At 54.5% G+C, this 18,797-nt stretch overlaps 7 protein-coding genes across 7 annotated transcripts; 3 read left to right on the forward strand and 4 right to left on the reverse strand.

The window, feature by feature from the left end:
• Positions 1 to 119: 119 nt before the first annotated feature.
• Positions 120 to 1,419, forward strand: CH63R_02515 (uncharacterized protein; the record flags this gene model as incomplete). The annotated part of the gene is made up of 2 exons (XM_018297490.1): positions 120 to 734; positions 934 to 1,419. The coding sequence occupies 2 exons, from the start codon at positions 120 to 122 to the stop codon at positions 1,417 to 1,419; spliced, it is 1,101 nt and encodes a 366-aa protein (XP_018162306.1).
• A 1,056-nt stretch (positions 1,420 to 2,475) lies between these two features.
• Positions 2,476 to 5,005, forward strand: CH63R_02516 (uncharacterized protein; the record flags this gene model as incomplete). Its single annotated transcript, XM_018297491.1, has 2 exons — positions 2,476 to 2,755; positions 2,817 to 5,005. The coding sequence occupies 2 exons, from the start codon at positions 2,476 to 2,478 to the stop codon at positions 5,003 to 5,005; spliced, it is 2,469 nt and encodes an 822-aa protein (XP_018162307.1).
• A 724-nt stretch (positions 5,006 to 5,729) lies between these two features.
• Positions 5,730 to 7,057, reverse strand: CH63R_02517 (Domain found in IF2B/IF5; the record flags this gene model as incomplete). The annotated part of the gene is made up of 2 exons (XM_018297492.1): positions 5,730 to 6,017; positions 6,074 to 7,057. The coding sequence occupies 2 exons, from the start codon at positions 7,055 to 7,057 to the stop codon at positions 5,730 to 5,732; spliced, it is 1,272 nt and encodes a 423-aa protein (XP_018162308.1).
• Positions 7,058 to 9,359: 2,302 nt separating this feature from the next.
• CH63R_02518 (Cytochrome P450) lies at positions 9,360 to 11,233 on the reverse strand (the record flags this gene model as incomplete). Its single annotated transcript, XM_018297493.1, has 5 exons — positions 9,360 to 9,540; positions 9,626 to 10,289; positions 10,372 to 10,501; positions 10,569 to 10,845; positions 10,905 to 11,233. The coding sequence occupies 5 exons, from the start codon at positions 11,231 to 11,233 to the stop codon at positions 9,360 to 9,362; spliced, it is 1,581 nt and encodes a 526-aa protein (XP_018162309.1).
• A 594-nt stretch (positions 11,234 to 11,827) lies between these two features.
• CH63R_02519 (GTP-binding protein) lies at positions 11,828 to 12,157 on the reverse strand (the record flags this gene model as incomplete). Its single annotated transcript, XM_018297494.1, has 2 exons — positions 11,828 to 12,054; positions 12,127 to 12,157. 2 exons carry the CDS (start codon positions 12,155 to 12,157, stop codon positions 11,828 to 11,830), a joined length of 258 nt encoding a protein of 85 aa, XP_018162310.1.
• A 595-nt stretch (positions 12,158 to 12,752) lies between these two features.
• Positions 12,753 to 13,731, reverse strand: CH63R_02520 (Esterase lipase; the record flags this gene model as incomplete). The annotated part of the gene is made up of 3 exons (XM_018297495.1): positions 12,753 to 12,992; positions 13,082 to 13,330; positions 13,387 to 13,731. The coding sequence occupies 3 exons, from the start codon at positions 13,729 to 13,731 to the stop codon at positions 12,753 to 12,755; spliced, it is 834 nt and encodes a 277-aa protein (XP_018162311.1).
• A 1,349-nt stretch (positions 13,732 to 15,080) lies between these two features.
• Positions 15,081 to 17,561, forward strand: CH63R_02521 (HEAT repeat protein; the record flags this gene model as incomplete). The annotated part of the gene is made up of 1 exon (XM_018297496.1): positions 15,081 to 17,561. One exon carries the CDS (start codon positions 15,081 to 15,083, stop codon positions 17,559 to 17,561), a length of 2,481 nt encoding a protein of 826 aa, XP_018162312.1.
• Positions 17,562 to 18,797: the final 1,236 nt, after the last annotated feature.

An 18,797-nucleotide genomic window follows, 5' to 3' on the forward strand; every position in this document is an offset into this window, starting at 1 on the left:
TTGAAGCCATAGGCTGGACAACCGGATTTGATTTTCCTACTCCAGACAAATTAAAACCAACAACTGCAGGAGAAACAACTACCACACCTATTCTCAGTCGAAAAACTGCAAAACTCGACATGAAGTCCCCCAAGATCAAGTCGGCTGCCAAGAACACCGGCCCTCGCCAGGTGCGCTTCAAGGACAACAGCGGTGGTAGCGATGGCTCTTTCCCAATCACCCAGGGAACAGCCCCCTCGACAGCTCCTGCCTTCAGCGGCCCTGACATTGACCACGGTGAAGACGACGGTATTTTTATCCACACATCTACCAATCCCTCCGCCTCTGTCAACCTTGGCCACAAGTTTCCTGCAGCCTTTCCTCCCTTCGCTCAGACGCCTCACCTTCACGGCAACCCATTCATCCCCCACAACTCGATCCATCCTGGCTTCGTTCACGAAACAAACGCCTTCACACCATTCGGAAAATACAACCCGTACGGCCTTCAAGGTCCTCCTACCAACATGGCCGACTACCAGAACGTCGCTCCTCCCGCCGGTGGACTTCACTTCCAGCCGCCCGTCCCGGACACCACTCACGGTGTTATGCAGCACGTCTACGTGCCTCGCTTCGACAACGGCATGCCTCCCGGCGCTGTCTATCATGTCGGTGTCCCTCAAGCCCAAGTCTTCCCGCTGACTTCTCTTGTTGCTCCAAGCGCCACCCCAGTCATGCTCGGCACGCCTCTTGTTCTTGTCCATCAGTACTATGCAAGTCAACAATAACCTATACGCGGGTACTGTCAGAGGCCGCCGACGGCTCTTGAACCGAGTGGTTCATGACCGTCCGAACACCCGATCTTTGTCGTCGTCTCTGGCGTCCCATACTCATCCCGGCTTTGATTCATCTTGATTTGGTTTTCAGAGCAATGTGCTGACCTTAGACTTTTAGCAGCATCCTGCCAACAATGTCACATACATTGGCCAAGGCCCCGCGAACCCTCAGTTCATCATGGCCCAGCAGCCAGTCATGCAGCCCGGAATGGCAATTCCCCAGCAGCCCATCATGCTCCAGGCCCCCCCTGTTGCCATGAACGGTCCTCCCATGTTCCAGGGCGTTCATCCCATGGGCATGCAGATGCCGGGCTGCGGTGGTGTTCCGGTTTTCGCAGGTAATGCTCATCTTCCCCCTGATGTCACGGGATTTGGCAGAACCGCTGGCGAAATCGCCGTGGAGCAAGCTCAGTTCGCCCATGCAAATGGTCTCTTTGAGCCCCAGGACTTCAAGCCCGCCGATGACGACCCGTCACGCTACTATCCAGTTCGAGAGGTTGACGGTAACTGGACCCAGCGCAACCGTTTCACTATTGACAACCTTGGTGACTGCCGCTGGTATGTCACCACCGAGGGCTACTTCTACGCCGTCCGTCTGCCCAACTAGACAGTCTCTTGGGGCAGGTAGGTAAGTCCTGATTGAAAGGGTCGTCAGCATGACGTGCTTATACCAATATTCGACATAGGTTATCGGGTTGACAGAAGAAAAGGCCTGGCGGCTTTCGACCCTACTTTGATATTGACTTGTTTGTAAGCTCCAAATTCATGACCAAGAGACATCCGAGGCTAACAGTGGTAGATTCGTTTCGCTCTCTGGCACTCTGACCTGCCGGTCTCCGCGTTCCTACCGCAGTTCCCTCAAGCGCATTCCATTATCACCACTCGATTCACCAAAGTAAGGCCCTCCGAGCTCAGGTGTACTTTCCGCAAAGCTAACAAGGAATCAGAAGTTATTCACTGCAGAGATCGGTCTCGTTCTACGAAGAAATCCAGTAGAATTGCTATTCGGGAATAGAGAGGTCGACGTTGAATGGATAGAATGAGGGCTTGGAGGGCCATTATTTCTTGTGTTCACAGACCAGACAGCACTTTCGATGACCAAGCCGTTCAATTGAACTTGTTGGGTCGAGGATTGAGGCAGGTTTCGGTAGGTGGCTTGGATGTTGGTCAACATCTCTGAGCAGAGAAGCTAGGAAAACAGACCTCTTACCCCAAACCTAACCTGATAGCGCACCTAACGTAAGCCCGCTACGGCCCTAAATACTGAAAACTCGAATCCAATGCAAGAGTGATCTCATGTCAGTGACTAATCTAGATAGGATGTCATCAGTCGCTTGGAATTTCCGCTCCAGGCCAACGAGAGAGAATGGCATGAGCAAAGCAGGAACAAAAAAAGTTTGGGTTCTTTCCCAATTTGATAAACTAGAAATTTAATCTTACCTTCACCTTCTTCTTTCCACGTTAAACCAATCTTCCTTTGCAGTCACTCAAAAAAGAAACACTGCCATGCTTTGAACTTGTTCCTCTCCAGCCCTCCAGCCCTTCTGCAACCAACTTGTCGAGAGGAAAGTAGACAAATTTCGTTGCGGGCTGGCGCTCATGACTAGAGTTGGTCAGATTTGTGGAAGTCCTGAACGGACCGTCTAGGCAATCATTCATCGTCATGACGCGCAAGACCCGGAGCTCGACCATCTGCGAGTGGGCGCTTGGGGTCAGCGTTGAAGAGTACTGCAACTCCGTCGACCGACGCAGAAGCAAAAAGTCGAGCGGCAGGCAGCGCATTTGCGTCGAGATCTCAACCGACGACGAATCTGAAGAGGACACGGTCAAGATTACGTATCCTCGCGCCAACCGCAGCAAGAGCTCCAATGACCATTCTCCCGGCATCAAGAAGGTCCGTTTCGACAAGGTCGTGCCAAAGTCTGCGCTGAAGTCGCCCGAAGGTAATTCCGGACCTGATCCCGGGTTATGATATGGAAAACGGAAGGAAACTAAATATCACAGAAGACAAGAACAAGTCGTTCAAGACTGATGTTTCATTCGAATCTGAGCCAGAGTCAAAATCAAAAAAGACGAAGAAAAGCGACAAGTCAGTCAAAAAGAAGAAGAAGATAGTAGACCCTTCATCGGAAAGCGAGGACAGCGAAACCGAGACAACAGAGGCCGAAGAGGCAGAGGAAGAGACAGTTCCGCCTCCCAAGAAGAAGAAGGAGGAGGCTGTTGACACTTCCAAGAAACAAGATAAGTCAAAGGATACCAGAAAGCCCTCAAAGAAGAGCAAGGAGAGCACCATTTCCGCCGACGTTGAGACAAACAATGTTGGCCCTGCCACCAAGAAGAGTCAAGAGAAGAGTAAAACAACAAAGGAAAAAAGCAGCAAGGCCGAGGTGCACCAGAAGCTGAGACCCGAGGCAGCCTTGTCTCCTCATTTACGCCGGCCTAATCTCATCATGCCAATCCGCGCCGAGGTTCTCCAAGTCGAACATGCCATTGAAGGTGTCGAAGACCCGCGACCCAATGCCTTCCACGATTCTCAACACGGTGTTGTTCGAGTCTATCACGGGCCGGCTTACGGAAACCCCTACGGAATGTTGTATCCTGCTCGCGATCCGAATAAGGCCTCTTTGCCCATGGGAGTACCCCATCCTCTGCAAAACCCGTACTTCCACGGATTCGCCAGTCCCAGAAATCCCGGAGACAACTACTTCAAGGGTCAATCGCACTGGAGTGCTGTCCCAATCACCAATATGCCTGGAGGACCTCCCGTCATGGCGCCGGTCGACCCGATGCAAATGCAGATGCAGATGTCGCCTCCGTGGTGGGGTCTCATGTCTCCAACGAAGGCGGCTTCACCAAAAGGGTCTCCGAAGCCCGTTATGTCAGGAGCTATCCAAGACGATGGGGCATCAACAGGTGCCAGAAACAAGGACAAGGGATGGGATACAAATGTCGGGCCGCAGCAGAACAAAGCTCCTTCTCCGGCAAAACAAGCTAGCCCCAGTAATATCGCTCCAGCTCCCGCTCCCGTCTCCCCTATCAACATCAACCTAACGGTGAACCCAAACACCCCCTGGGCTGCCTTCGCAAGCGACATCAGCAAGAAGTCCACTCCCAAGACGACCGGGTCGCAAGTTAATGGCGGTGGATCCAATGGAAGCAAGAAATCATGGGGATCGAAGAAGCCCACGGATTGGCAGCCGATTGCCAGTGGCCAGCACCCGGATCTTGGTTGGAATACTCCCAGGAAGGGCCAGAGAAGCAACAACGGAAGTAAGAATGGAAGCAACTCGGCCTGGGTGCAGACAGGAGGCCCGAGCAACGATTCCTGGGGCGTAACTGGCGGCAACGGAAACGACAACGGATGGAATAATTCGGGCAACAGCCAGAACAACGATACCCAGCCGACTTCTGGCGGCGATGGCTGGACAACGACGAATGAGACCACCTGGGGTGACTCGAGCAATAACCAAGCAGCAACCATGATCAACGATGAATGGGGAGCGTCCAACGACCAGTCGGGCGATGTTTGGGCTAACGGAGGGGGCAACACCAACTGGTCAACCGGTTCGAACCACTCTGGCTCGAAGAAGTCGAGCAAGGGACAGAATGGCAGCGGCAGTAATCGCAGCACCAGTGGCCGAGTCCAGCAGGATACCAACTGGGATAGCCAATTCAATAACGTCGGCTACTCAGGGCGTGTTGTTTCGAATGGCTCGAACAAGCCCAACAAGTCCAAGAAGAAGACTCCCCCACCTTCCACCAACGGTGGATGGGACAACAATGCCGGGCCAACCACCAATAGCCCCGTTGGTAACTCCAACAGGAGCAACGGGTCCAAGAACAGCCCGAATAAAGCGTCCAACAACGGCGACACGTGGGTCACCGAGGACGACTCGGCCTGGGCCACAAACAACAACGCCGGACCTACAAACAATAATAGTCCGAATGTTTCACAGAGATCGAAGCAAAATTCGAACAGTGGAAGCAAGGGCGGCGACCAGTGGGTGGCGGCGGGCGGCGGCGCGGGATGGGGTCCCGAGACCACCAGCGGCGATAACTGGAACCCAACCGCAACAGATGTGAGCAAGACCTCCAACAGCAGCAAGAGCATGCCAGGCGCCTGGGATAATACTCTCCCCTGGGCCGATACATCCATGGCGCAGTCGACGGGCGGCGCAGCGGACAACTGGTGAAGTTGACATCAACAACGATGTTCAACGGTTCAGCACAAGCATAAGGGGCCGGTGCAGCTTGAGCGGAGATGCAGAACGAGTGTTGCGTTGGTCGATGGGGGTTTCAGAGGACACGTATGCCGCTTCGCTTTAGTCGAGGGCTTTATGCATGTTCTTTACCCTCGACGGTGGTTCGGATCTCCGAGGAGATAATCATTGGGATGGCACCGCTCATGATGGGCTTTTGAAGGGCGGGAGTGCGTGGACTGGCTGGTCCTCTCATCTTCGAGAACTGCATTATCAGGCGTATTGGTCGAGGGATAGACGGGATGAAGGGGACATGGGAATTTGTTAGCTCATTTTGAGGATTTGCAACATTGGTGCAATCGGGGCGGTCCATTGCCGCACGCTTGCTTCTCCTTGCAGTTTGGTCAGCGCAGACCCTATCAACCGGTACTACCGGTACTATGACCACACAGAGACAGACAGTTCATACAGGTAGCGCGTTTGCTGACAATTAGAAAGGTCAACTTTTTAACGATTGCCCCAATTTATAGAATGTGTGCTGCTACCTAGCAACCGTGAAGCCTGCGGTGCCACTCGAGAGATGAGACGACGCCTCCATCGCGGGGCCATCTGGCAATCAGAGGGAGGAAGGAGAAGCGATTGATACTACCCTAGATAGAGATACAATGCGAACCAACATGCCACCGTGGCGGAACTCCCATCAAAAGCTTGATTTCTCCTACTCTTCGTCCTCACTCGACTCTTCCTCCGAGGCCTCCTCAAGCCACTTGATGAAGGGCTCGGCGGCCTTGCGGACCTTCTTGGAGGTGGACAGATCGGTGTACTTCTTGCTGGCCTTGCTGCCCCACTTGATGGCGACCTCCTCGCTGAGCAGGTCGTGATTGTAGTACAGCTGGAGGATCTTGACAATCTGGTTGTAGATATCGGGGTGGTCTTTGCCAAGCTGGCCAATGAGACGCTCGGTGCCGCCGAGCAGGGCCTTCTCGTGGCGGTCAGAGGTGATGAACTAGGGGATGGGTTAGTATGGCAGTCAATAGCACAGATTACAAGTGGTGAACGAACCTGCTTCATCATGCCGGCGCGCTTGGGGATCTGGGCGACGATGTTCTCGTCGAAGATGGTCTGAACCAGGACGAGGACGGCACGGTGCTTGGTCTCGATGCCGAGCTCTTTGGCCTTGACGAAGATGTCAATGGAGTCGACCTTGTCGATGCTGCCCTTGGAGGAGGCCTCGTCCTGGATCCAGGTGCCGAACTCATCGTAGACAGTGCTGCCACCGGCCTCACCGTCCTCATCCTCGTCGTCGCCCATGTTGAGCTTCGCCTTGAACTCGCCGGGAAGCTGAGCCTGGCGGGCCTTGACGGCCTCCTCACTCATGTCGACGGCCCACTCGTGCTCCTGAGTCTCGAAGTTGTCGATTTCGGGGGCCTCCTTCTTCATCTTCTCCAACTCGTCGTCGCTACCAACATCCTGGTCGTCGGCGTCGTTGGACCCATTCTCGGATCCCTCGCCGCCGCTTCCGCTTCCCTGACCGTTCTCCTTGTTGGCGCCGTTGGCTTTGGCACGACGAGCGGCCTTGCGCTCGGCCTTGTCCTTCTTGCCCTTCTTCGGCTGGTTCTTCAAGATGTAACCGCTGAGCTTCAGGCGGAGGTCGACCTCAGAGCGCTGGCCGCAGGCCTTGCAGTCGAGGAGGATGCGTCCGTCCTTGATGTTGACGTCGGTCTCAGGGTTCTTGCACTTCTTGCAAAGAACGAACTTGTTGATGAAGCCGTCGAGGTGGTCTTGCAGCTTGGCGGCATTGTGGGAGCCGTTGATGATCCAGCGGTCGTCGGCGGGGTCGACGTTGGTCTGGGCACCGAGCTCGAAGCCAAAGTACTTGATGACATAGGCGCCGGGACGGGCGAGGGACTGAGCGACACTGCTCAGATTGACGACGACGGTCTTGATGCCGTTGCCCTTGCCCTCGATCTTGGTGACGATCTTCTCCATCTTGTAACGATAGAAGGCGTCCTTGACGTCGCGACGAACGTTGATGAGGGAAGCCATGATTGCGGTATTGATAGTTTTGACGACTGAATAGTCTTTGGGAGTTGTTGGTATGGAGCGTTGGTTTGACTAGGGAGTAATGGGCTCAGGAGACGAAGCTGGTGGTGCTGTCGGTTGAGCGGGCGGGTAGCATGAAGAAGCCGGAATGACGATCGGATTGGTTATGATTGGAATCGACGGATTGGCGGCGAAGCTGGTTCGGCACAAGGGGAGGAGCAAGAAGGCGGACTCAATGCTCAAGGGTTTTTTGTATGGACATGTGGTAAGGCGAGACTGGATCGTCTTTGCTGTCGAGAATTCATGAACTCCTCTGGGTAAGGGATTTCAACCGACTGAACTGATGTTGGGGCTACAAGGTTTCCGCGCTATGCGAAATGATTGCAGCTTGGGGACAAAGTGTCTGAAGACGGTGGTATTGTCGTACTGATACATAAACTGCTATGTGCCGTGTACCGCGTGAGGGTGTCGTTGTAAGTTCAACTCTCGCGGGGAGGGACTCGGTGGTCGTTAACGCTGCGAGAGAGGATGCTGGAGGTGTATGGTTGTTGACGATACTGTGTTGTGGTTTAGGCAAAAGTGGCGATGTTTCCTCAGGAGAAGAGGGGGAGGGGAGGTTTTGTATGGGTTGCAGAGTTTACCGGGAGCGGGCACGACGTGCAGATGATGCCTAAGCAGGGCGGTGAAGTGGGAATTGCGCGAGGTGGGTTTTTACGACAATTGCGAGATGTGCTGGATGGATCTCCGGGCGGAGGGTTTTGTGCGGTTTTTTTTTTCTTTATTGTGGGTGGGAAGAGGAGAAAACGGAGGGGCGAACAGGTAATGGGCGAAGAGTTTTGGGGGAAATATCAGAGTGGAGTGCGACGGTAGGAGGCGGACGTTCGAAGCAAAGAAAATAAAAAATGCATGGCCGAAACTGCTGAACCAAAGGGGCGCAAAAGCATGCGTTAGGTATTCCGTACTGTTCAGTACAGCCGGTGCAGTCGCCTCGGTGTACCTGATTCACTACTAAGACCCCTGGACTGGTGGCAAATCACCTTAGGTACTTCCTCCAAATGGAGTATAAAGTACATATCCGTACACACAGTCTAACTGGGATGGGAGGGAGGAGGTTTGGCAGCCTGGCACGCCCTTGCCTCGTTCTGCCTAGGTATTTTGCAGCGTATCACATTGTGGGTGGCAATTGAAATCTGGAGCAGGCGTCGTTTTGTGCCCCACGCGTGCCACCAGCCAGTCCAGTGCCTGAGTTACAACACGCATCACATACATACCACATGCAGCTCGCCCGCCCCTCTCGACTACTCTGTACTTTTGGCCTCAATCCAGGTTGAATGGTTTAAACGAGTTAAACGCCAACACCGCGCACAAAGACAGTATCGGCACCGAATGATGCGTGCGTGTTTCCACTGTTCTTTTGATCGTTTCGCGTTTCGCAGTTTGGTATGCTTCTGCCTAGGTAGGCCGTCCATCTCATGTATCAACGACCCTACTCATCAGGCAACACTTGAGACAGCAAACGGTGGGCGGGGCGCTGGTACGGGTTCTTTATTGGCATCCAGAGGACACTTACAACAGCTCCCACGCCATGGGGCACGGACCAATCAATGACTTGGCTCGCCTCAAGAACCGCAAATCGCACGGCAAACGTGTGAGCTTCAGACTTCAGGACTTCAGGTGGTAAGAAGGAGACACTAACCTTGGAGAGGATATTCATAGCAGTAAGTGTGTAAGTGACAAAAAGAACCCAGGGATTCTCATCTCACTTGCCATCACGTGCGGGCCGGGCCACCTACTGTGCCTTTGTGTCCGGATACAGCAAGCTCCAACTGTTGACACTCTCTGCAGTCTGCAGTCTGCAGCCTGCCATTGCTCGTCTCGCCTCGCCTAAAGCCGGCCAACGAAGCTGAGCCACTCGCTGCAAGTCATCCTCGATTTGCAGCTTGGTCCGGTGGGACACTAGGTAGTTGGTTACCTCTCCCGCCCAGACGAAGGCCAGACAGGGCCGTGTTTTATTTTTGATTTTGTAGTTTTTTTAAAGGTTATTGTCCATTGGTCCGGCGGGCTCGTGATGTGGTGTGCCACGTTGACATTGTCCCCCGTCGAGCTTGACGGGACATACCAAGCTGTATCGTCCATCGCGAGGCACGACTTCTATTTTCCCCCACATTTTTCTTTCCCCCATCACGCCTTCCCCGGATGCACCACACCGCACCGCCTTGTTTCCCCAACGTGACACAACGCTGGAGGCAACGCCTAGCCGCAGTCCTCTTCGTTTCATATCCTGTCATTTACGAGCAAGTTGCCCTCATTCTTGCTTCTCGTCTTCAACAGGGATAAACCGCAGCAAACACCTCTGGCCCAGCGGCCGCGACGAGATGAGCTGGTCCGACATGGCCATCGACTCGGCCGTCATTGACGCCTCAGGGAGTGTCGTGTAACGGGAGTAGATGTCCGCCAAAAGCGTCTTCATCTCCGCGAGTGCCAGACTACGTAGACGAATCACCGGTTAGTGGCCGACGTTCATCCGGACGGACATAGGGGGTTGGGGTGGGGACGGGCATGAGTACTCACTGCTTTCCAACGCACCCCCTGCCTCCGTTGGCAAACGCAAACATAAGCCGCTTCCTCTCGGCATCGCCCGTCGGCTCCATCCACCTGTTCGGGTCAAACACGTCCGCCTCGGGAAACACGCTGCCGTCGATGCGGTGGACGGAATAAGCCTGGCAACTGACGACGGTCCCCTCCGGAACAAAGTATCCATCGATCGCCCGCCCACCCCGGGGCACGTACCGCGGCAGGGACATGGGGATGGCGGGGAAGCACCGCAGGCCCTCCTGCACGACGGCGTCCAGGAACGGCAGCCTGTCGAACGCTGCGGTGCTCGCCGCCCCGGCGTTCTCTCTCAGCTCCCGCTGGAGCGCCTCTTGGAACCGTAGCGACCGCGGCTGCGAGAGCTCCCACATGAGGAAGCATAGGCCGTCGCCCGTCGTGTCAATACCCGCCGCCATGTGGTCGAGGCACTCGCCCGCCATGTCGAGCTGATCCAGGCCCTGCTGCCCGCCGCCCGATTTCTCGTGCAGCCGGCTGAGGAGCGTGAAAGAAGCTGGGTCGGGCTTCATGCTGGACTCCATCACGAACGTGTCGGCGAGGGGCGTCTCGCGGGGCTTGGCGAAGAGGTAGAGGATCCTGGAGAGGAGCTTGTGCAGCGCAGGGCTGTAGTGTTGGACAAGGCGGTCTGCGTGACGGAGCGCACGCGGGAGTATTAGCCCGATCGGTGGTCATGGCCTCGGTGGAGGAAGGGGCTATCTGCTACTCACTCTGCAGGCTGTCGTCGGCGGCGACCTGATGCATCATCTCCTCGTCCGCCTCGTTCTCGAGGCAGTTACTGCCGTACGGGTGGAACAGGTGGTGTGTGACGCAGTCGCAGGCGTACGAGTGAAGACTCATCTATAATAGGACGGAAGAAACTACAGTCAACGGACCCTGTCAAGTATAGGCTGGGTGTGTTTGTGACTGTCGTAATTTTGGACCTACAAAGATGTCGTGGCTCTTGCCCACGGACGCCGCGCATCGGTTGATGAACCTTTGCGACCTCTCCTGAATCCCGCTGAGGGGCGCCGGCCGCAGGACGTTGCTGTTGGCATACCGGTCTGCAATTATCCTCTTTCGCTTCGCGTGCTGGCATACATGGTAAGTCACTCATCTCTGCCTTTGCGTCGAGTCGCAGCCCAAGGGGGAAAGAGGGGGGGGGCGGCCGTACATCTTCTTTGTTCAGTGTTGTAAACATGGTCCTGAAAAGATGAGTAAGCGGGCGCCGGTCTCCATCAAGTTCAGTGTCTTCCACACATACCTCCGTCCATAAACTCTGAACAAGTCATAAAACTCCGTCTTGTCGTAGCCACTGCCGCCGGAGCAGTAAATCTCCTTAACGGCCTCGTAGGAGGTGAAGCAGACCTCGTCAGGCGCAACGCGAACGACTGGGCCATACCTCTGGTGCAGGCCATGAATGTGTTTCGTCCGGTTCGCGCGCAGCTCATGCCATTTCAGGGGAAGAGACGTGAAGGCCGATATCCGCGGGCCGGGAAATTTCCACAACGGCGACGAGATGCAGCGGACGAGGTAGACCGCCAAGAGGCCGGCGAAGACCGCTCCGACGAAGAAGGGCGAAAACACCAACATGTTACGATATCCTTCTCTGGGAAGAAGGCTAGAGAGGCAACAGGGACTCCAAAGATTGGGCGATCCGTCGAGTCGTCGTTGGCGACGCCGGGGCCTCTCTTATCAGCTCCGGATCCGGTGACGATAGCGCTTGCTTAATGAGTCAAATCAGAGGGGTTCGATTCGTAAATGACCAAGCGCCGGCACCGATAGGGGAGCCCGGAGGGGTTTTAGGTAACGGGAACCCGCCGCCAACCCTAACTGAGAGGGGTGAGGGGGGTGAGGGGTACTTGTGATGTGAATGAGCACCGATTACCCCTCCATGGTTTCATGGAGTTTGGCTGTAAAATAAAAAAAAGCCCCTTCACTGCCCAGTGCTTGCTGCTGCTAGGCATGTGGGGGGTGACAGGCAGAGCAGACCCGAGAAAAGCGAGATTGTGATGGATTCTGAATTCAACTCGCGAGCCTCTACGCCGTCCCTGGGCAACCGATATCTCCCAAACCAACGCCGCCTGCCTGTCAGTCTCTACCAACTCAACGCCCGTCCGAATCATACTAATACAGGGGGGCGGAGATGTCCCCCGCCCTTCCCCCCGCGTCAAGACGAGGCTCCCCTCACAGCTCGTCCCGTCTCTTAGTACCCTGCGTCGCCTTGTCATTGGAACTGCCTCCGCCAAATAAGCCGCTCAACCATGACATACCAGGAATCGATACCGTCCCCGCCGGAGGGTACTCCTTGCCATTGACCGTGACCTTAGGTGTGCAGGTGCACCACTGGTCCTCAGGCACGCCGCTGAGCGCCGAGGGGATGTGTGCGCCGCAGCCGCGCCAGGTTGCCTTTGCTGTTTGGGAAAGTTGGGTGTCAGTTGTTATTGCCCGTCTTGGCGGTAATGAATGTCATGAGTTTGTCTTACCGCAAGTGGGACAGGTGACTCCGAAGCACATTTTGAAAGTAGGAGGGGAGAGTGAGAGAGGGAGAGATGGTGCGCGTGTAGTTGTGTGTAGGTGTGTGGTGTGGTGTGTGGTAGGAAAGGCGAGTAAGTCCGGAGAGTCGAACTGTTGGTGTACGATCAAAGAGATGAAGTGAAGCACCGATTGGGTTGATATTGAGGTTATGTCTTTTTTTGGGGGGGGGAGGGGGGAGGGAGTAAAGCGGACAATATGCTGTAGGGATTAAGTATTCGCGGTGCCCGTGATAGCATAATCCTCCCGCATACTTGGGGTCGCCGACCTGGATTGAGCATCGGCGCGAACCATTGACCGCAAAAGTGGGACCTCGGTGCCCAACCCTATGTACCTATCGCCGACCTCGCTCCTACTCCGGAAAAGTGGGGGAACATGCTGTAGCAGCGGGAGTCACCGAAGGCGGTAAACGACTGTCCTGGTAATCATTCCCTATCATTCTCAGAGAGTATGTATAACTACCTACTCGGCGGCCGCCTTCAATATGCATCCGGACTGTAGTTGGTCACTCCCGGCTGCCTGTCGTGGACCAGCTATGCACTCTTACTTGTCGTGAGCAGACATGCACCACCAATTATCATACCTGATTGAGGAACTGAACCACCCGCTCAGCCAACCACTGCTGGGATTCCGGCTTTTTCACCGTGTGGCTTGCTCCGGGTATCAGGCCAGACAACTCATGGACTTTGGGGCTGATCTTCTTCCACGAGTCTACGAGAGCTTGCTTGTCGATCTTATCTGGGACGAACTCGTCCTCGGCTGATTGTAAAGCCATGACGGGTTGCTGGAACCTGTTCCAGACCTCGGATACAAACGACTCGTCGAGGTCAGATGAGAAGTAGTCATCATCTCCACTTTGTATCGGGTCAGCAGTGCGGAGCAAAGGCGAGTAGATGATGTTTTTACTTGCCCTTTGGCTGCCAGGGAGTGCCAGCGGTATGCTGTCATGGGTGTCTGGAAGAAAGATGGTAACTGATCTCTGGGCATCGCCTCGCACTCTTTCCCCTCGTCGATCAACTTCTCTGCGTATTCCAGGCTATTCTTCAACCACTCATGATCGACAGAGTCGGCGATGCTCTCTCGATCAGAAACAGGACCTTGGAGAATGAAGCCATCAACAGGGTCCTCCTTGTGCTTGGTATACTGCGCGCAGTCCTAGTCGAGTGAGCAAAATGACCCTCTATTTTCAGCTTTTGAGTAGCATTTCATACTTGGCATCCAGTTGAGTGACCCATGAGAACAATCTTCTTCTTGCCGATGCCTCGTAGGTATCTTACGAGAGCCGATATATCCTCGACATCGTTCTTCAGACTCGAGTACCCGTAGCCCGAAAATGAGCTTCTCATCCGGATTTCAAAAACGGACCAGTCCTGTCCCGTGCTCTTCAGGTGCTTAGCAAGAGATTGGGTATACAAGACGGTATGTGGGCCATCGCCGAGGCCTCCTATGAAAAGTATGGCGTTCGAAGCTGCAGATGGACCGATCTCGTAGGCGCTGGCATGAGACGTCGGGGACTCGTAAAGGTGGACGGCGCAAGAGAATGGTGTAGAAGACATTTTCCCCTAGAGAATGAGTGAATGCAAAACTAGATAGTAAGGATTATGTTGAGTTTAGTAACTTGGGTCGGGAGGAGTCTATGCGATGTGAATATCGTGATGCAGTCACTTCATAAACAATGGATGTGGATGTGGGTGGGATTGGGATTCCTCAGTTGACGTAAACGCAAGTGGGGGAACTCTTACTCAGTAGTGGGGGGCAAGCTGCCAACCTGCTATCGTACCCTGGGTGCCGACGAGAACCCCCTGACACAATGATTTGTCAGTGGGATTTTATGCTGGGCGCACTGGAAAGGAAGCCACCCGATTGGTTCAGCCGCTAAAGTTAGGAACGTCTCTCAGGACGTGTTTCTGACCACAACCCAGCAAAGTTGCTCTCTGATTGACGCCCTTGCAACTGAGTAACGAACAACACGGCATCCTTTTCAGCTGCACTCAACATCGCCGCAACAACCGTCATCTTTCATAGAGACGTCAGCTGCCCCCCCCCGTCACAAAACCTCTGCTGATCAACACTGCGGATTCCTTCGGGACCGGCATGAACAGAGGGCTATCTCACAATGGCGACCAGTTCGGCCAACGCAAACCCGGCGCGGAATGAGTTCTTCCAACAGGTCCGTGTTCCTCATCCAGCCGTGAACACTTGCTGACTTTTTTGCTAGTTAAAACCATGCTGTGTCTCCATCAGCCAGTTGGCGATTAGGCAACAAGGCGAAGCCTCCAAAAGGCTCACTGGCTTGACCGAGGAATTGCTCAGTATCCTTAACGATCAAGTCAACCGAGATGCCACAGTGTTTGACGAGAAGCTTGCCGACTACGTATTCTTTCCGCTCTCCCATGTCTTCCGTAGCCACAACCAGTACCCCAAGCCCCTCATCGAAATCGCAATCAAGTGTCTCACCATAGTCATCGTTCATGGCTGGAAGTCGAACATCTCGCCCCAGATCTTGCAACAGCTCCTCATCTTACTCACTTTCATCGTTGGCGGAGTACCTGGAGGAGAAGAGGCACACGATCTGCCCGAAGAAACCGAACTCGAGTCACTGAGGGCGTTGACAGCTCTCATCGCCGTAGCTGGAACTTCAACCAAGGCAGCAGCGGCGCTGACTGAAGAAAAGTTGATTCCGACTCTGGGACACACTATTACGGTACTTTTGGAGTGTGTTGCGGATGGCAGGACACCGGAGATTCAGCTAGAGGCCTTACGAACACTTGCCTGTTTTTACACGGGCATCAAGGATCAAGCCGCACTCGCCTCTTTCCTCCCGGGTATCGTGTCGTCTCTGACGAAGCTCCTTGCCAAGCCTCCGAGAGAGAAGAACAGGGTACTCGTTAGTTCCTTACATTCTATGAAATTGGTTCTTGTGCAAGTTCTCGGCGATGTCAGAACTCGAAGCATTACTGCGAGGTCGAACACCGAAGCCTCTTCCGATACCGACAAGGGTGCCATTCTGAGCCCGGCATGGCTCACCGCCACCAAGGCACAGATCAAGCTGGCCTTGGCAACTGTACTGAAGCTCCGAACGCATGGTTCGAAAGATGTACGCGAAGCTTTGCTGACGCTATGTCTGGGGCTTCTCGACGAATGCCATATCTCGTTGGGAAACTGCTCTTCTGTCCTCGTAGAGACGGCCATGGTTCTGTCACCAACCGACCAGACTTCATCGATTGCAGTGACGAGCTTGCACGACTTGGCAATCATCTACTCCGAGCTCGGCGAAACCGTCAAAGTCACATGCTACAACTGGGTCACCAGCTTGCCTAGGATCATGCAGTCCGCCGACGAAGGCAAAAAACAGACGGCTGTCCAGAATTTGATGAGGGGTATGTCCCTTGTGGGCAGCCTCCAGCTGGACTCGTCACTCTTGGATGAGTCCATAGCAGCAGCTCTGAGGGACAGCGTCACGTCTTTAGTGACTGGAGTCACGCCGGGGAAAGTGTCGGACCAAACGTCGACAGATGCCTCATGGTATAGCCAAGATGTGATGCTGGCCGGCGAAACGTCGAGAAAATACCAACACGTGTTGCTGGGCCAAGAGAGCCAGTTAGGTACAAGACTGGCTATGCTCGACTTGCTTTCCAACGTAGGCCCAGCTTCACAACAAACCAAACTTGCTGCCGAGATGTTGGATTTTGCCAGAGATTCGACCGGAGAGATGCAAACATCCTCCTTCTGGTTGAGCTTCGAACTTCTCAAGGCCGCATTGTCTCGTTCCAGCGATCTAGAGGACCTTCTGGATTTCTCCTCGCTGGGCCCTGGTGGGGACGTTGCCGACTCAGTCTTCCAGGAGCTCTACTCGTTTGCCGTGGTACTTCTTGACTCTTACTCGGAGCTATCCGAGATCGACTGGAGGCTGGAGGCTACGGCACTCGAGGTCGCCTCATTTGCCGCCTCTCGATCCGGCGAAGCATTCAGACCGGAACTCATCGATGTGTTGTATCCGATTACGACCTTTTTGGGTTCTTCAAACCTTCAACTGAGGGAGCATGCCATTACAACTCTGAATATCCTGGCTGCTTCCTGCGGGTACACGAGTGTCTCCGAACTGATTATCGAGAACGTCGACTACATGATCAACTCCATCTCACTGCGCCTCAATACCTTTGACATATCTCCAGCATCCATGAAGGTGTTGATCATGATGACTCGGCTGACGGGACCGCGTCTGCTTCCTTATCTGGATGATGTCGTGGCTTCAGTGTTTGCAGCCCTGGACAACTATCACGGTTATCCCATGTTTGTGGAGAGTCTCTTCGCGGTTCTAAAGGAAATTGTGAGCCAGGGTGCCAAGTCCGACAAACTTCTTCTGGAAGGCCGCCAGAACGGACCTGAGAGTCACAGAAAAGTAGCGAGCGGCTCGGTGGCAGTCGAAGACATTGTACGGCTATTGGAGAGGCGTCGGGAGAGAGAGGATGCAGTCTCAGCTGCCGATGCCAATCTCGAAGATGCCGGCGGTCACCCGCAAATTCCTTGGGGTCCCGGCAAAGGCAAGGCCAAAGCGGGTCTTGAGGACGACGAAGGTGCAGCCGGCAACGAAGTCGACAAGGAGAGGCCAGCCAAGACACCGACGTATACTCTCCTGGAAAGGATCACGGGCCTGACGCAACATTATCTCACATCGCCAAGCCCTACGTTACGGAAGTCCCTGCTCGACCTGCTGGTGACCGTTTCCCCAGCGCTTTCAGGGGACGAGGACTCATTTCTGCCTTTGATTAATGCTGTTTGGCCAGTTGTTATCAACAGGCTGTACGACGAGGAGGCCTTTGTTGCAATTTCAGCATGCGACGCTCTCTCCGCCCTTTGCGCCACAGCTGGCGACTTCTTGAGCTCCAGAATCAAGACTGAATGGTGGGATGGACTTGGCAAGTGGTGTCGCACAAAAAAGCTGGAGGCCGATCGCTCTCAGGGCCGGAGCAGAACACGTCAGGAAAGCAGCAAGGCAGGGTGGTCAAAAGCACCTACGAGTCAGGAAATCGTTATTCCTATTCGGTCGGGGGGCGATCTACTTGGTCGCCAATCTGCAGAAATGTCTAACAGCTCGTCCCCCGGCGGCCTGGGAAGGTTCGCTCAAGCAGCCCAAGTATGGGAGGCCGTGACTCGTCTGCTGGTCGCCATCGTTTCTCATGTTCGACTCGAGTCCGAGGTATTTCGCGAAATTCTGGAGCTCTTGACCGAGATCATCAGTCAGAACGCTGAGGCACGCCAGGCGTTGGAGGCAGTCAATGCCGATGCAGTCTGGCTGGTCCTGTATCAACGGGGACACGTTAAGCCTATGAAGACGCCCAAACTTGAGGGCTACAATTTCCCGCCAATGACCGGACTGAGCTGAGCCAGACCCAATCGACCGGACTGGCTACGACATCGCGCAGGATGGACGCCCACTGGACACTGTTCTCTGACTCGACACGATGCATCAGAAAAAACGTTAGTTGTTCTGAAAAGTCAGAGCTGTTGAGCCACATGGCAGTTGCCTACGGTATCCGATCAGAACTCACCAATTGGGAGCCAGCCGATAGCTTGGGAGAAGCTAGAACCGCGCTAGAACCCAACACAGCGTCTGGACCGGCGCCACAATGCCACTCATGCGTGAGAGAGGCTCCTACATGGGAAGGTCCCTTTGGTTGCCAGGCGCTAGACGATCCACGATGCCCGGTTAATTAACGCGCAAAGGGCCATGGTTGTCAGCTGACGCGGGGTTGTGCAGCACTTTCAGTCTTGTCGGCGAACCCGAGCCTCTACGATGACAGGGGATAGCTGATAGCAACACAACCATCCAATATCTATGATAAGGGGATAGCGAACGTAAAAGGGCTAGTTTATCACGGAACATGGCAACCGCCCGTAAACCCCGTTCTTGGTGCTAAACGTCTCGAAGAAGTACAGAAACTAAGTGCTTCATCGGTCGACCCTGTTTCGGAATGATGAAGCGGCGGGCAGTGGCTCGGGGGGTATCTGTATCTTGAACATGTTTGCAGACTGCGAAGTGGGAGCAGCCCCCGAATACCCCAGATCCGCACGAGTAGTTGCGTTATGCACCAAGGCGACGGGTTGCTGGCAGTGCTATTTGATGGGGGGGGGCAAATAGGCAATAGATGGGGGTTTCTGAAGGCCAAGAGGCTAGAGAACGACAAGAGATCATGATAGTGCTTGGCCCCAATGTCTGGCCAATCATCGTCGCACATCTGGGCGCGGCCAAGGCTTGATTTCTCTCGGCGACCAGAGACTTGGGAATCTCAATTGCAACTTTAATACTCTAATACAACAGACAGTTGGACGAAATCGAGGACCACAACACAGAAGACAGGTATTGCGCGTAATCAACTTGATTTTAAATTGCGGCGGGACTGGAGCGACATCACTTGACGTGTTGACCTGAGTCAAGTCGTGGGTGGCACTATCGTCTCTCGCGTCAGGGGACGACGATACCCTTCACCCGCCAATCATGGGGCCGTTGACGACCATTTGCTGATCCTGTGTCGAGCGGCCTTCTAGAACGAATGGAAGCTAACGAAGGAATGCGGCAATTGTTTGTCTGATTCGGGGTGTGGCGGCGGTGTCGTGGTCG

The sequence above is a fragment of the Colletotrichum higginsianum genome, chromosome 2 (genome assembly GCF_001672515.1).
Source record: "Colletotrichum higginsianum IMI 349063 chromosome 2, whole genome shotgun sequence".
Lineage (NCBI taxonomy): Eukaryota > Fungi > Ascomycota > Sordariomycetes > Glomerellales > Glomerellaceae > Colletotrichum > Colletotrichum higginsianum.